The sequence below is a fragment of the Python bivittatus genome, unplaced genomic scaffold (genome assembly GCF_059951505.1).
Source record: "Python bivittatus isolate LINGU-HERP-01145 unplaced genomic scaffold, Pbiv_v1 ctg000470_np1212, whole genome shotgun sequence".
NCBI lineage: Eukaryota > Metazoa > Chordata > Lepidosauria > Squamata > Pythonidae > Python > Python bivittatus.
Window position 1 is genome coordinate 1743600 of NW_028277065.1, and position 14984 is coordinate 1758583.

The window sequence follows — 14984 nt, forward strand, 5'->3', positions numbered from 1 at the left end:
TGGTATTAGGCAATACATGGCCTGTTGCAAGGAATGAATATTTATAGAAAGAAGCCAAAAGGCAGCATATAAATCTGCACTTTTTATATTAAGAAAGTATTGTCTTTATTACAACTTCCATTTACTGCCTGTTAATTGGTTAATACTTCAAAATTATGAAAAAAATTGTCTGTGGAGGAAAAATGAAGAAATTGGTCCCATATGTTTTAAGATACATAGTACATGTCAACATGTTATATTCCCCAGGGAATGACTCCCTGAAACATAAGAGAAAGCATGATGTTATTTATTTATTTATTTATTTATTTTCATTTCCATGGCGATGGTGTCTTCTGCAAAAGTCTATTTATTCACAGGCAGACCTGGAAGAATCAACACTGAAGTAAAATAATCAAGGGTAAGTAGAAATATCTACTGTTTCATCCTAGGTATTCAGTCATTCTTCACTTATGAGAGATGCTTCGTACATGCTGGATATCTTGTAATACACCACTGTATTAAAAATATACCAATTTGGTTGATTTAATATGGAAGAACTAATATGAATTCAACAAATATCTACGCAAGTATGGTTAACATAGATATTAGAATTCTAGATTAAGATTCATTTTATATTGTATTTCTATAGTGAGAGAAAATATGTTTACAACTAATGATCAGAAATATTTTCTTTTTGAAATAAGAATATTTTTAGAATCCCTGAGTAAAATGGAACATACTGTTATCTTTAGTGGACAGAACCAGTTAATAGATTGTGTTAAAGTTGTTGAGGAAAGAAGAATAATGACAACATTTTCTTCAGTAAACTTTTAATTGACACTTCCAAGAAATAGTGAAATGAACATGGCTTTTATATATATATATATATATATATATATATATATATATATATATATAATAGAAACCTACAGTCATTTACCTGGGAAAATGGAGACAGAGAGCAAAAATAGTAATTGTACATACATTTTAGTGTATGTATTTAGTACTTTTATCACTAGCAAAAAATCATTCTTAAAAACCAGGTTGAACATATCAACATTTTCAATAGTTTCCATTTTTTTTAGTTTTTACCATTATTATGGTCTCTTTCTGTAAAATGCCTCTTTTTGTCAATGCAATCCATTCTGACAAAGGTGGATTTGATATACCTTGTCATGTCAAATGTAGAAAGGGCAAAAAGAATATTGTGTATATGTTTTCAAGTTTGAGGCTCTCTTTTGCCTTTTAAGAATTGAAAACTCTGACACTGAATATATTTCAAATACTGTGATAATTATAATTTAATAATATGCAAATATCACTATTATTGTATATAATACTGTACCCATATTTATTTCCACTATTTTTAGCCTATAATAATCTTTTTTTCTGTCCAGAAGGTGTCAAAGAAACTAAATGGTGAACCAATCCACTGTGACAGAATTCCTTCTGATGGGATTTTCCAATGATCATGATATGCAAATTCTGTATTTTGTGGTGTTTCTTGCCATTTACTTACTAGCCTTAATTGGAAATCTCCTTCTTGTAGTTGCTGTGATCCTAAATCATCACCTTCATGCTCCCATGTATTTCTTTTTGGCCAATTTGTCATTCTCTGATGTTTGCTTCATCTCAACTACGGTTCCTAAAGCCATGGCCACATCTTTGACCAATAACAAAGTAATCTCCTTTGTTGGATGTGCTGCTCAAGTCTTCTCAGTCTTCACCTTTGCATGTTCTGAGCTTGCCTTGCTCACCATCATGGCTTATGACCGTTACGTGGCCATCTGCCATCCTTTGCAATACACGCTAATGATGAACTGGGATGCCTGTTTACAAATGGCAGCTGCTTCCTGGATAAGTACTTTGATCCATGCTCTGCTACACACCACTCTCACTTTCAGGTTAAATTTCTGCAAATTACACATAATTGAGCAATTTTTCTGTGATGTCCCTCAGCTACAAAAGATTTCCTGTAGTGATACAAGAATCATCCAAATTCTGATTTTGGTTGTAGGGATTACTGTAGACTCATTTTGTAGTGGGTTCATTTTTGCTTCCTATGGCTACATCTTCTCTGCTGTGCTAAAAATTCCTTCAGTTCAAGGCAGGTACAAAGCTTTTTCAACATGTACTCCACACCTGATGGTTTATTCTTTATTTTTGAGCTCTGGCATGTTTGCATATATGAGGCCCCAAAGTCTTTCCTCCCCTACTTTGAACTTGCTCTCTGCTCTTCTCTACACAGTTTTGCCCCCACTACTGAATCCCCTCATTTATAGCTTTAGGAACAAGGACCTCCAGGATGCTGTTTGGAGAATGCTTAAAAAAATAAAAGTATAAGTTTTATCTATGCAGTTTTGTTGTTGTTGTTTATTTATTGATAAACATTATTCAGATAGCATACAACTCTGCCCACATAATTCTCCACAGCAAAGCAATAACTCTTTAAGTGGGCCATCCAAATGCTTGGAAATATCATCCTGGACTTGCAAAGCTGGATTAATGGTATGTTTTTGCTCCATGCATATAAATTAAGTGTCTATTATCATAATGGAAAGATTGACCAATATTAATCTATGTGATCGAGATTAAATGCTGTGTTAAAAAGTAACCTGGTTTTTTATGTGATTTTTACTTTTATTTTTCTTTGGGGAGTTAGCATTTTTATGTTTTAAAGCAAATAAAATATTTTTAAAAAGAGGGAAGGGTTTTGATTGTGGCAGTTGGAGGACACTGAGAAGTCAAATGTTCATTCAAGTAGCTTTTCATGTTCATAAACTGACTTTCTTTTCCCATTAGCTTTTATTTCTCACAGAAAAAGTAATCTATATCCAGATTCTTTGAAGGGTGCTTAGTTTATGTCTAAACTAAGACATTCTATAGACTTCATTGATACACTGTATATAAAAGAAGCATATGTGAGAACCTGAAGGACTCCTCACGAGGAGAAGCTCTCTGGAGCACACTTGGGCAATATCTCATCCACAATTATACAAATTTAGAGTGCCATTTTGAATACTCATTTTTGTGTCTTTTGAATAGCCCAGATTTAGGGAAAAAGAAAAAAAGACCTTACTAATATTGCCATTCATGAAAATACATTATTTGTTTACAATTTGAGTCCTCAACAAGGTGCCAGATGGGTGTATGTGAACGGACATTTCCTTTCCTTTTCAGTCTCTCTGGAATTACTGGGCATTGGAACTGTCTATTCCAGTGGTCTATGAGGATGAAGAGGAGGAGATAGGTTGGGCTGTGCCACAGAGCAAGGAGTGAAAGGACCAGGTCCCAGTGTAAATGTTTCTCCACCCATACTTTAGTTTGCCAGAATTAATGCCCTTGGTGATTACTGCTGTTTGTCCTTCCCTCTCTCAAGCTACAATAAAATCATGCTAAGGACAACCCAAACTCTGCCCAAGTGCAGTAATTCAAGATGAAACAAGCAAATGAAGTTGCCAGATATTTTTTGTTAGTAGCCAAGAGCCCTAGCCAAAGGAAATGTTAAACACTTATGTACACATAAAAAGCCCTCTTTGATCCACTCATCAGTCTGTCTGCTCCAGGGTCCTATGTCACACTACAGGAACAATATTCATTCCAAAGCTTTCAGTTGTGAACATGACAACAGTAGCCTTGCTCCACTGTTGCTGTCCAACTCCTCATATTTTTTTTTTGGGAAAAATTTTGGAACACACTTGGCCAACATTAAAAGCTCAGAGTTTCTTTTTAAAATTTTCTACAGTTACAGGGTTTTTTTTAAATTGTTTGTTCTTTTTTTTTTGGTCTATATTTTCTTGTTAAAAATTCCCCTCTCACCCCTATCGGTGGTATGTGTCTTCCTCAATCTCGGGTTCTCTACCAGAGGCCTGGGAATTTGAAGGTTCTGCGCAGTATCTTAGCTGTTCCCAGCACTCCACTCTTCTGGACAGAGACCTTTGATGTTGTTCCTGGGATCTGTTGGAGCCACTCTCCCAGCTTAGGAGTCACGGCCCTGAGTGCTCCTATCACCACTTTGGGCTTTACTTTCCACATCGTCTCTAGTTCCTCCTTCACGCCCTGATATTTCTCCAGCTTCTCATGCTCCTCGTTCCTGATGTTGCTGTTGCTTGGCACCACTGCATCTATCATTACCACTGTCTTCCGGTCTTTGTCTACTACCACGATGTCTGGTAGATTGGCCGGTACCTGCCTGTCCATCTGGATCTCGTCCCACAGGATCTTAGCCCTGTTATTCTCCATGACCTTCTGTGGGATCTCCCATCCTGACTTAGGGGGTCTAGCCCATAAACTTTTCAGATGTTCCTGTACACAATGCCAGCTACTTGGTTGTGCTGTTCAGTATATGATGTTCCTGCCTGCATCTTACATCCTGCCACTATGTGTTGGACTGTCTCTGAGGCCTCTTTGCACAATCTGCACCTTGGGTCCTGTCTAGTGTGGGAGACACCTGCATCTATGGATCTGGTGCTTTGCTCCTGTTCTTGTGCTGTTATGATCAGTGCCTCAGTGCTGTCTTTTAATCCAGCCCTTTCCAGCCACTGATAAGATTTCCGAATGTCAGCCACTTTGACTATCTGTTGATGATACATCCCATGCAGGGGCTTGTCTTGCTATGGTACTTCCTCCATTTGAAATTCCTCCCATGTCTGCTGCTGCCTCAGGCATCCTCTCAGCAGCTCATCTTTGGGTGCCATCTTACTGATGTACTCCTGGACACTCCGGGTTTCATCCAGGACAGTGGGTTTAACACTCGTGAGACCCCATCCACTATCTTTGTGGCTGGTGTACAATCTTTGGGTATTGGATTGTACACCAGCCACAATCTGTACCTCCAGGTCTTCACGTTGGCAGCCTCCATGTCCTGCTTTGGCCAGCCCACTATACCAGCAGGGTATCTGATGATTGGCAGGGCATACGTGTTGATGGCATGGATCTTGTTCTTCCCATTCAGCTGGCTCTTTAGGACCTGTCGTACCCTTTGGTGGTACTTGGATGTTGCTGTCTTCCTTGCCTCTTCATCATGGTTCCCATGTGTCTGTGGGATACCAAGGTATTTACAGCTGGTCTCTATGTCTTCTATGTGGCCCACTGGTAGTTCCACTCCATCGGTCTTAACTACCTTCCCTCTCTTTACTATCATCCTGCCACACTTCTCCAGTCCGAATGACATCCCAATGTCCTCACTGTAGATCCGTGTCAGGTGGATCAGTAAGTTGATGTCTCATTCATTCTTAGCATACAGCTTGATGTCACCCATGTAGAGGAGGTGGATGATGGTGTTTCCATCTTGAACTTGTACTTGTATCCAGTCCTTGTGCTTATTTGGCTGAGGGGGTTTAAGCCTATGCAGAACAGCAGCAGGGACAGTGCATCACCTTGGTATATGCCACACTTGATGGCCACTTGTGCAAGCTGTCTTGAGTTGAGTATTGTCTTCCACAGTCCCATTGAGTTCTTGAGGAAGGTTCTTAGTGTCCTGTTGACTGTGTATAGTGCCAGGCATTCACAGATACATGAGTGTGGCATTGAGTTGTAGGCTTTCCTGTAGTCAATCCAGGCTGTGCTCAGATTGGTCTGCCTAGACCTTGAGTCTTGGGCAACTGCTCTATCAATGAGCAACAGGTGTTTTGAGCCTCTGGTGTTGTTCCCAATGCCCTTCTGAGCTGTGCTCATGTACTGGCCCATATGTAGCCTGGTGGCTAGGATGCCTGATAGAACTTTCCATGTTGTGGGGAGGCAGGTTATTGGCCAGTAGTTGGATGGTGCTGTTCCCTTGGGAAGGTCTTTCATGATCAGCACTGTCCTTCCTTGTGTTAGCCACTCTGGGTGGGAGCCTGCTGCTAGCAGCTGGTTCATCTGTGCTGCTAGGTGTTCATGCACTGCTGTTAGTTTCTTTAGCCAATAGGTGTGGATCATGTCCGGGCCAGGTGCTGTCCAGCTCTTTATGTTCTTGACCTGCTGTTGGATGTCTGCTACTGTGATGGTGACTGGTTCCTGTTCTGGGAGGTTGCTGTGGTCTGATCTCAGGTCCTGCAGCCACTTTGCACTGGTGTTATGTGTCTTCTCTTTCTCCCATATATTCTTCTAGCACTGTTCAGTTTCTGCTGCTAGTCGCTTCACTTTTACTGTGTGGTTGCACTGCAGTTGGGAGTACACCTTGGATGGTTCTTTGGAGAACAGGGCATTTATCTTCTTGGCCTCTTCTTCTCTAGTGTAACTCCTTAGCCTGGCAGCCAGTGCTGTGAGCCTTTGTTTAGCACTCTCTAGGGCTTGAGATGGACTCAGGCCCATATATTTTTTTCAGTAGCCGAGTCTTATCCTTAATCTCCACACCCTTCTGTAGTTCCACCAGCTGACTGACTTCTCTCTGAGTTGCCTTGATCTTAGCCTCCAGCCTCATTTTCCAGGGAGGGTATGTACTGCTGTTCTTCTTGGTCATGTAGCCAGGCATTTCCAGGATTACAGCAGCTATAGCGTATATCGGTTCGTTGGTTTGAGTTATGGTGGTAGTAGGGATTGTCTGGAGGGCTCTATTGGCATCTTCTATAGTAGCATACTATCCAATGATCCTTCTCCACTGAGCCTTGGTAATTGATCTTGAGTGTTGACTGTAGCTAGTTTATCCATGATCTTACTGTATGTCTCATATGAGCTGCTGTGCTCTGTAGTGGAGTGGGTGGCAGTGACGTTCCAGCTTCTGGAGTTGGCTGGACATCTGGTTGTTTTTCCAGGTCTGCTTGAGTCTGGGTTGCAATGTGGAGTTGGTCTATCTCAGGTTGTGAGAGCAGCTTCCTCTTCACTATGTTGAAGTGCTTGGTAACTAGTTGTTTCTCAGTTAGTGTGGATGTAGGTCTTCTGTCTATCCATAGTTCCCTCATACATGTCATATATCCTCTCTCATTAGGTCTGTTGTTGTATTAGCATTCCATCAATTCCAAGTTCTCTTGTCTCGTCCGTGTGTGGTTTGTTCCAGTATCGTCAGATTGTCCTGGTTCCCCAACATCTGACGCGGACTGTGTCAATTTGGGCGATGTCCGAGCTGGCATGACTCTCTTAGTTTGTGTCAGTCTCATATTTGAGGTAGGCAGGTGAAGTGTTAGAGGGTCTTTGCCCAAGGCCCCCTACTAGTAAGGTAGGTACCAGCGGGATTTGCATCCCAGTCTCCTGTGTCAAAGGCGGTGTTCTAACCACTATGGTATCCACCCGTATCATTCATTCATTCATTCATTCATTCATTCATTCATTCATTCATTCATTCATTCATTCATATACATACATACATACATACATACATACATACATATTTTGTCTGTTTGAAAGTGGATCAATAGTTTGGGTGAAAAAAAGTATTATTTGTATGGTTTCTTAAATATACCAGCAACGTTAATTCCTGATGCAACACATATGGAGGTGGTTGAGTTTTATTCCTTGCCTCTTCTAAATGCTGCTGCTAATTTCACAGATAAATGCAGTGACATTTATTCTCTTTCATTATCCTTATTAGAGTTTTATCTCAAGTTTTTTATATGTAACTCAAGTTGGCAAACATGCCTAATACTCCTTCATTCTCCTATTTCCTACACAACAACAACCCTGTGAGGTGGGTTGGGCTGAGAGAGACTGACTGGGCCAAAGTCACCCTTTCATGCCTAAAGGAGGCCTGCAACTCACAGTCTCCTGGTTTCTAGCCCAGCACCTTCACCATTACACCAAACTGGCTCCATTCAGAGACAAATTATCTGTAAGATGCCCATTTGATCTTAAAGGATGGTTTGCTTTCCACTCAAAATGTTTGATTTTGCCTCTTGTGCATATGTCAAATGTAAATATTATTTATTCCAAAAACATGTACCCATATAGTGGTCTCTAATGCAGTATTCATGAGGCATCCCTTTTAAGGAACATACTAATCCTTTGGTGAGGATTGGGATCCTCTTCCTTCAGCAGTGTTGATCCTAGTAAATACCGTTTCAACCATGTTTATATGGGGGAACCCTGTTAGGCTTTCAAGATCCTGTTATTGACCCTTACAACAAAAACACTTGATTCTCTTAGTTCGTGTCAGTTTCATATTTGAGGTAGGCAGGTGAAGCGTTAGGGGGTCTTTGCCTTAGGACCCCTACTAGTAAGGTTGGTAACAACCGGGAATTGAACCCTGTTCTCCTGCATCAAAGGTGGTGTTCTAACCACAACAAAAGGAAAGAAATTGAACAAGAAAATACATAAAAATAAAAAGGAAAAAAAACAACAACCCAATAAAAACTGTAAATTTTTAATATATTAAAAAGAAAATCTGAGCTTTTAATGTTGACCAAGCCTGTTCCAAACTTTTTTCCCTATGGCAAAACATGAGGAACTGGACACAAGAGTGGAGCAAGACTACTGCTGTCATGCCCGTGACTGAAAGCTTCCAGTGTGAGACGTTAGCTGAAGCTAAAGATGAAGCAGACACGTAAGCAGGGTGGACAAAAGCCAGGAATCTTGTCTAAAAGATCTCATCAAGGAGGTAGTTAAGAAGGAACAAGTTGTTAAGGAAACAAAGAAAAAAAAAATCACCTGAACCAGACAAAGGAATTTGGGTCTGAGCACAGGAAAACCCCTTCCCCCCTCCTGCTTCAGGTTTCAACCATGCACACTCATACATGGTTACTTATGGAGTTTAGCAATTTTACTCCAAGGCTGAAGAGATAACAGTGAAGAAAGGAGTGTAAACAAAACTGAGGCTTGCCTGAAGTGTTTCCTTTCTAAAGAGGAGCATGCAGAGGAGTTGTCCAAATCCAAATCCAGGGTGTCAGGAGCCAGGTCAGTGTTGTCAGCCACCCCAGAGGTCAGAGGTTCAAGGTTGCAAACACAAACAGGATTTGCAGGAATGTTACACAAGATCCAGAGGTCAGATGTTGCTTCCAGCAAAAGGGGCATGGGTCCGAGCTGTTTCTTTTATCAGGCTGTAGCCAGTGATCACTAACTGAAGACTTACTCCCTTGCTTGGGAAGAAGCCTCATGGAAGTCTGCTTTGCTCTTTTCTCTACTTGCCAGGTGCTGAGGCTGACATTCCACGCGTTCAGCTGGAGCAGCTTCTTCAGATTCAGATTCAGAATTTGAGTCCTGAGCTTGAGTCATGATACCCCCCAAGTTCTATCAACAGCCATAAGACTTGTAAGTTAACAAGGCAAGAGTAGCTGCCAGTCTTGTGAATCAACAAAGCAAGGAGTTTTGGGGATAAAAGGGGTCCTGAAGCTCACCCACTCTTTGAGTTGTCCTTGTATCCAGACTTGGTGGCTTCCATCCCTCTAGCCAGTGCCTGGCAGCCTAGTTGAGAAGGATGTGGGTAAATATGGATGAGTATATGTCTCCATGTGAGAAAGAGAAAATGTAGGACTTATGGTGGAGGATAAAATGGCGGAAATTCCCTCCGGCTGAAGCTTCTCTGAAGCTGGACCTTAAACGTGGTTAATTCAGTGTCTCAGAAATTTTTTCCGAGACACAAAGCATTCTCCAGGCAAGGGGAAGCTATCAAATCACATCATGTGTCTTCCGACAGCTATAGCTTATTGATTGAACGTGGGTTGCAAACAAACAGTGAGCAATCAGCCAGGAAGCGGGTGGATCAGCTTGTCAGTGCTGCATTTAAAGCCTCTTAAAGAGACACTACTTCCGACCACCGCACCTCTAAAATCACTTTTGTTATAAGTTACTTAAAAAATTTAAAGAGGCTATCTCCACTATAGAAATCTTTCTTCTCTTGGTTGACTTTCATTATTTTCTGGGACTTTTAAAGTGCATTATACTAGATTGGAAGGATTGAAACAAGAGCATGCAATCTGGAAGTTTTAATGTTTTTAAAGAAGTTTTCTACGTTTTTAGGAGACTACTTTTATCTATATTTTACTTTTGCTTTTAAAAAGCAAGAATTTTATATAAGTTTTTTTTTTCCTTTCTTTTTTTCTTTGTGGAATTGAGAGAGATTTACTCTTAAATGCTGTGGGAAAGTCTTGGTTTGGTGATTTTCACAAGTTATGATTGGCTGCAGATTCAACCCCCTTTTGTTTTGTTGCTAGTTTGTGAGAAAGCAAAATCTGTTGATTTTTCTAAGCTGGGATTGGCTGCTGATTTGCCCCCCCCCCCCCCCATCTTGCTGTTTGTTGTGGCTATCCAGTTATGTTTGCATTTGGGAATAATCACGTTTGGCCACAAGGGGAGCAAAAATATTAAATTGGATATTATTAAAAGGAAGAAACAGCTTTCCTTTTTTCCTTTCTTTAATTTTTAACTAAGGGTAGAAAGAAGAAGAAACAGAAATAATGGCCACCAAAAAGCGTATAAGGCACGGATTTAGTGAACTTGAGTGGATGAAAGGCATGTTTGAAGAATATACTCTCAAAATCACACAAACCATTACTCAAAGTGTTAACCAAATATTTGATTTAAGATTTGCTGATCTTGATAACAAGCTTGACCTAAAACTGGAGAAAATCGAAAAGGAATTGGAAAAATGAAATAAAAAAGTTAATGACACAGTTAACATGTTGGAAAGTGAGAGGGACAAAGAGTTGGATAAAGTTGTACCACTGGAACTGAGAGATAAAGAAGTTTGTTTAAGGTCCAGGGAAATTTTTGAGATTAAAGGAGAAAATTTAATAAATATGATGGATGAAATAGAGAAAATTCTTTGTATAAATTGTAAATATACAACTGTGTATATTAAATCAAGAGATGTGTTGGTCTTTCAGGTACTCTCTGATTTTAAATTTAATACTGAAAACATGGATATAACTAGGCCTAAAGAAATATAAGTAAGAATTTCAAGGAAGGGCAAGGATTATGATGTTTTGATAGATACTTTGAAAAAGAATAAAATCCTCTTTTATTGGGAAAAATTAGAAGGGATAGGGTGAATTAAATTTTAAAATAAAAGAATAGTTAACAGTTTGAAGGCTTTATATATTATTGATCTACTTACATGCAACTGTTTAAATGTTTTTGTATAAATGATGAATATGTTATTATTAAAATGTATAAGATGTTGTTATAGATGAATCTGGAAGATGAACAAGCCAAGAAAGGTGGAAGGTCCCACAAATACCTACAGCAGAAGAATGGATTATTTAATGGTTAACCAAATATTTGATTTAAGATTTGCTGATTTTGACAAGAAAGAGAAAATGTATATTATAACCAGTAAAGTTTTGCTGTTACTTTAAATGCACTGGGTAACTGTGTATTCCAAAAAATCTGTTGTGCCTCAGTGTTCAGTTGAAAGCTACTTGTGCATGTCCCCAGTTACTTCCCACCTATTGCCTGGGGCTGTGTGTCTGGTTTCCTCTAGCCACGCCTATTGGAAAACCCAGGTAGAAGGCAGAAGGAGGCCAGAATGAATATTGTGTCTCTGATCAGGATCCTGGACCAGACAGATTGCTGAATGGATCCAGCAGGGCTTTTTATCTGTATATAAATGTTTAAGATTTACTTAGGGCTTTTGTCTCCTGTCAAAGAATATCTGGCAAATTCTTCTTTTTACTTTATCTTCAGTTATTTTACTCAAGAAGAGTTGGGGTTGTTTTTAGCATGATTTTATTGTACCCTGTGAAAAAAGACAGACAGAGAGAACAGGGCAGAGAGCAGTTAATACCAAAGGCACTAACTCTAGGAGACTAAGGTGGTGAAGAAACTTTTGCATCGAGAAGTGTTACTCCCACTCCTTGTTCTGTGACACCACCCAGCCTATTTCCTCTTCTTCATCCTTCTGACCTCCAATAGACTACTGGCATAGATAGTTCCATTCTCCACAAATTCCAGAGGGAAGGGAAGGGAAGGGAAGGGAAGGGAAGGGAAGGGAAGGGAAGGGAAGGGAAGGGAAGGGAAGGGAAGGGAAGGGAAGGGAAGGGAAGGGAAGGACCCTTCACATACACTGAACAGGCCTCTTACTGAGGACACCAGCTGTAGACTAATAGTTAATTTTCTTGAATGGAATGTTAATAGGGTCATTTTATTCTAAATCTGGACTATCCAGAAGACATGAATAAAAGTATTGAAAATGGGACACTAAAAATGCATAATTCAACAAGTAACTTGACTTCTACATAGTGACCCAATTAGTTAATCAATAGGAATAAAAAGAAGAAGAATGCTGAATATATCTTAATGAAATGCCAATTAGAAAGAGAGGGAGTGGATTCCATTTATTAATGGAATTAATAAATAAATAGTCCTGTTTAGTGCAGCAAAAATATCTATCATTTTGATTCAATCTTTTTCAGAACCCAAAGAGTCACTAAAGCAAGTATTTCAGCTTCTTAGATATGCTTCTTTTTAAATGCAGTATAATAATGAAATCTACAGAATGCTGTAGTGTAGAAATAAATTAAGCACACTTCATAAACTCTGGCAGTAAAAGTACCTAGATATAGATAACTTTTCGTGTTAGGAATAAAAGTTAATGGGAAAAGAAAGTCAGCTTATGAACATGAAAAGCTACTTGAATGAGCATTTGACTTGAAGCTGTCAGCTGACACAACCTAAAGTATACACACACACACACACACATCTATACACACACACACACACACACACACACATCTATACACCACACATACACTGTATGTGTATATATTTATACATACAAAACCTAAAGCACTTCCTTTTATTTATATATAAACACAGTATATATGTGTGTGTGTGTACACACACACACACACACAAAACTGTGCAAATGTTTTAGGCAGGAGTGAAAAAAATGCTGTAAAGTAAGAATGCTACCATCCTGAGAAAAGGGGGGGAAAATAAAAAGCACGTAAAAAGCAGCTCAGTTTTTAAACACAGCATTTAATAGATTGGTATTCGTCTGTCTTTCAGTTATGTCATATGAAAAATCAGTTCATACACAGAGAGCAAACACATACCATTGTCGAACGTTGCAAGTCAGATTACTGTATATTGTCTTTCCAATGTAACAGAATCACCTTCTTCAAAACACAACGGTTACAATAAATCCAAAGTTCTTGATTTCTTGATGAATTCCAAATTTTCAATATTCAATTCAGCATCAATCCATCAGACTGAAGCTCAATTCCTCTTCCCAAAACCATATTAAACAAAATATTACAACAGTGGGCTGATTCTATGCAAAATCTTTAAGTGCCCTTTCCATCATTTTGATAGTAATTAACACTTCTAAGCATTTGGAGGACCCACTTAAAGAGTGACTATTTAGTGTGGAGAGTTTGCATGGGAGAGATCTATGTTGTCTGAATAATGCTTATAAAGAAAGAAAGAAAAAAAGACTAAAAATAACACTTATTTTTTTAGCATTCTCCACATAGCCTCCTGGATGTCCTTATTCCTGAAGCTATAAATGAGGGGATTGAGTAGTGGAGGCAAAACTGTGTAGAGAAAAGCAGAGAGCAAGTCCAAAGTAGGGGAGGAAAGACTTTGGGGCCTCATATAGGCAAACACAGCAGAGCTCAAAAATAAAGAATAAACCATCAGGTGGGGAGTACATGTTGAAAAAGCTTTGTACCTGCCTTGAACTGAAGGAATTTTTAGCACAGCAGAGAAGATGTAGCCATAGGAAGCAAAAATGAACCCACTACAAAATGAGTCTACAGTAATCCCTACAACCAAAATCAGAATTTGGATGATTCTTGTATCACTACAGGAAATCTTTTGTAGCTGAGGGACATCACAGAAAAATTGCTCAATTATGTGTAATTTGCAGAAATTTAACCTGAAAGTGAGAGTGGTGTGTAGCAGAGCATGGATCAAAGTACTTATCCAGGAAGCAGCTGCCATTTGTAAACAGGCATCCCAGTTCATCATTAGCGTGTATTGCAAAGGATGGCAGATGGCCACGTAACGGTCATAAGCCATGATGGTGAGCAAGGCAAGCTCAAAACCTGCAAAGGTCAAAACTGAGAAGACTTGAGCAGCACATCCAACAAAGGAGATTACTTTGTTATTGGTCAAAGATGTGGCCATGGCTTTAGGAACCGTAGTTGAGATGAAGCAAACATCAGAGAATGACAAATTGGCCAAAAAGAAATACATGGGAGCATGAAGGTGATGATTTAGGATCACAGCAACTACAAGAAGGAGATTTCCAATTAAGGCTAGTAAGTAAATGGCAAGAAACACCACAAAATACAGAATTTGCATATCATGATCATTGGAAAATCCCATCAGAAGGAATTCTGTCACAGTGGATTGGTTCACCATTTAGTTTCTTTGACACCTTCTGGACAGAAAAAAAGATTATTATAGGCTAAAAATAGTGGAAATAAATATGGGTACAGTATTATATACAATAATAGTGATATATGCATACTATTAAATCACATTGTTTGACATATTTCCAGTGTCATGGTTACCCATTCTTAAAAGGCAAAAGGGCACCTCAAACTTTTAAAACTTGTACACAATGCTTCCCCCTTCTATTTGATATATGACAAGGTATGTCAAATCCGCCTTTGTCAGAATTGATTACATTGACAAAAAGAGACATTTTACAGAAGGAGGCCATTGTAATGGAAAAAACCAAAGAAATGGTAGCTATGGAAAACTTCAATATGTTATGGCTGGTTTGTAAGAAGTATTTTTGCTAGTGATGAATGTACTAATTCTATACATTAAAAGGTACATATATTTCTCTTTCTTTTTCTCCTTTCCATTTTCCCAGGTAAATGAATAATGTAGGTTTTTATGATATTTTTATTTTTTAAAAAGCTGCTAACAGAATAGAAAATGAATACATATGTCTTTTAGGGAGTAATATTTTTCTTTAGGTATTTTCAGTTTCTTTAAAATAATTAAGGAACTAAATAATGATTTAATTAAACATAATAATACAGGAAACTACTGATAAAACCAATAAACTATGCTTCTACTACAAGAAGAGGAAACACACCTACATTTGGGGGGGAAGAGGGAGATTAACTTTATTATTCTACAGATTTCTATTAAAAGTAAAGCTTTCTTAAATTAATTGGATGTAGGATTGCCATCCTGGG

At 38.9% G+C, this 14984-nt stretch overlaps 2 protein-coding genes across 2 annotated transcripts; one reads left to right on the forward strand and one right to left on the reverse strand.

Moving 5' to 3' along the window:
- Positions 1–1389: 1389 nt before the first annotated feature.
- Positions 1390–2322, forward strand: LOC148215571 (olfactory receptor 14A16-like). The gene has a single exon (XM_088142976.1). It carries the CDS (start codon positions 1396–1398, stop codon positions 2320–2322), a length of 927 nt encoding a protein of 308 aa, XP_087999102.1. The 5' UTR covers positions 1390–1395.
- Positions 2323–13275: 10953 nt separating this feature from the next.
- On the reverse strand, positions 13276–14199 carry LOC103057802 (olfactory receptor 14A16-like). Its single transcript, XM_088143061.1, has one exon. The coding sequence runs from the start codon at positions 14191–14193 to the stop codon at positions 13276–13278; it is 918 nt and encodes a 305-aa protein (XP_087999187.1). The 5' UTR covers positions 14194–14199.
- Positions 14200–14984: the final 785 nt, after the last annotated feature.

Excerpts from the sequence above, each read along its gene's own strand:
- LOC148215571 (XM_088142976.1), top strand. The coding sequence starts at position 1,396 with ATGGTGAACCAATCCACTGTGACAGAATTCCTTCTGATGGGATTTTCC.
- LOC103057802 (XM_088143061.1), bottom strand. The coding sequence starts at position 14,193 with ATGGTGAACCAATCCACTGTGACAGAATTCCTTCTGATGGGATTTTCC.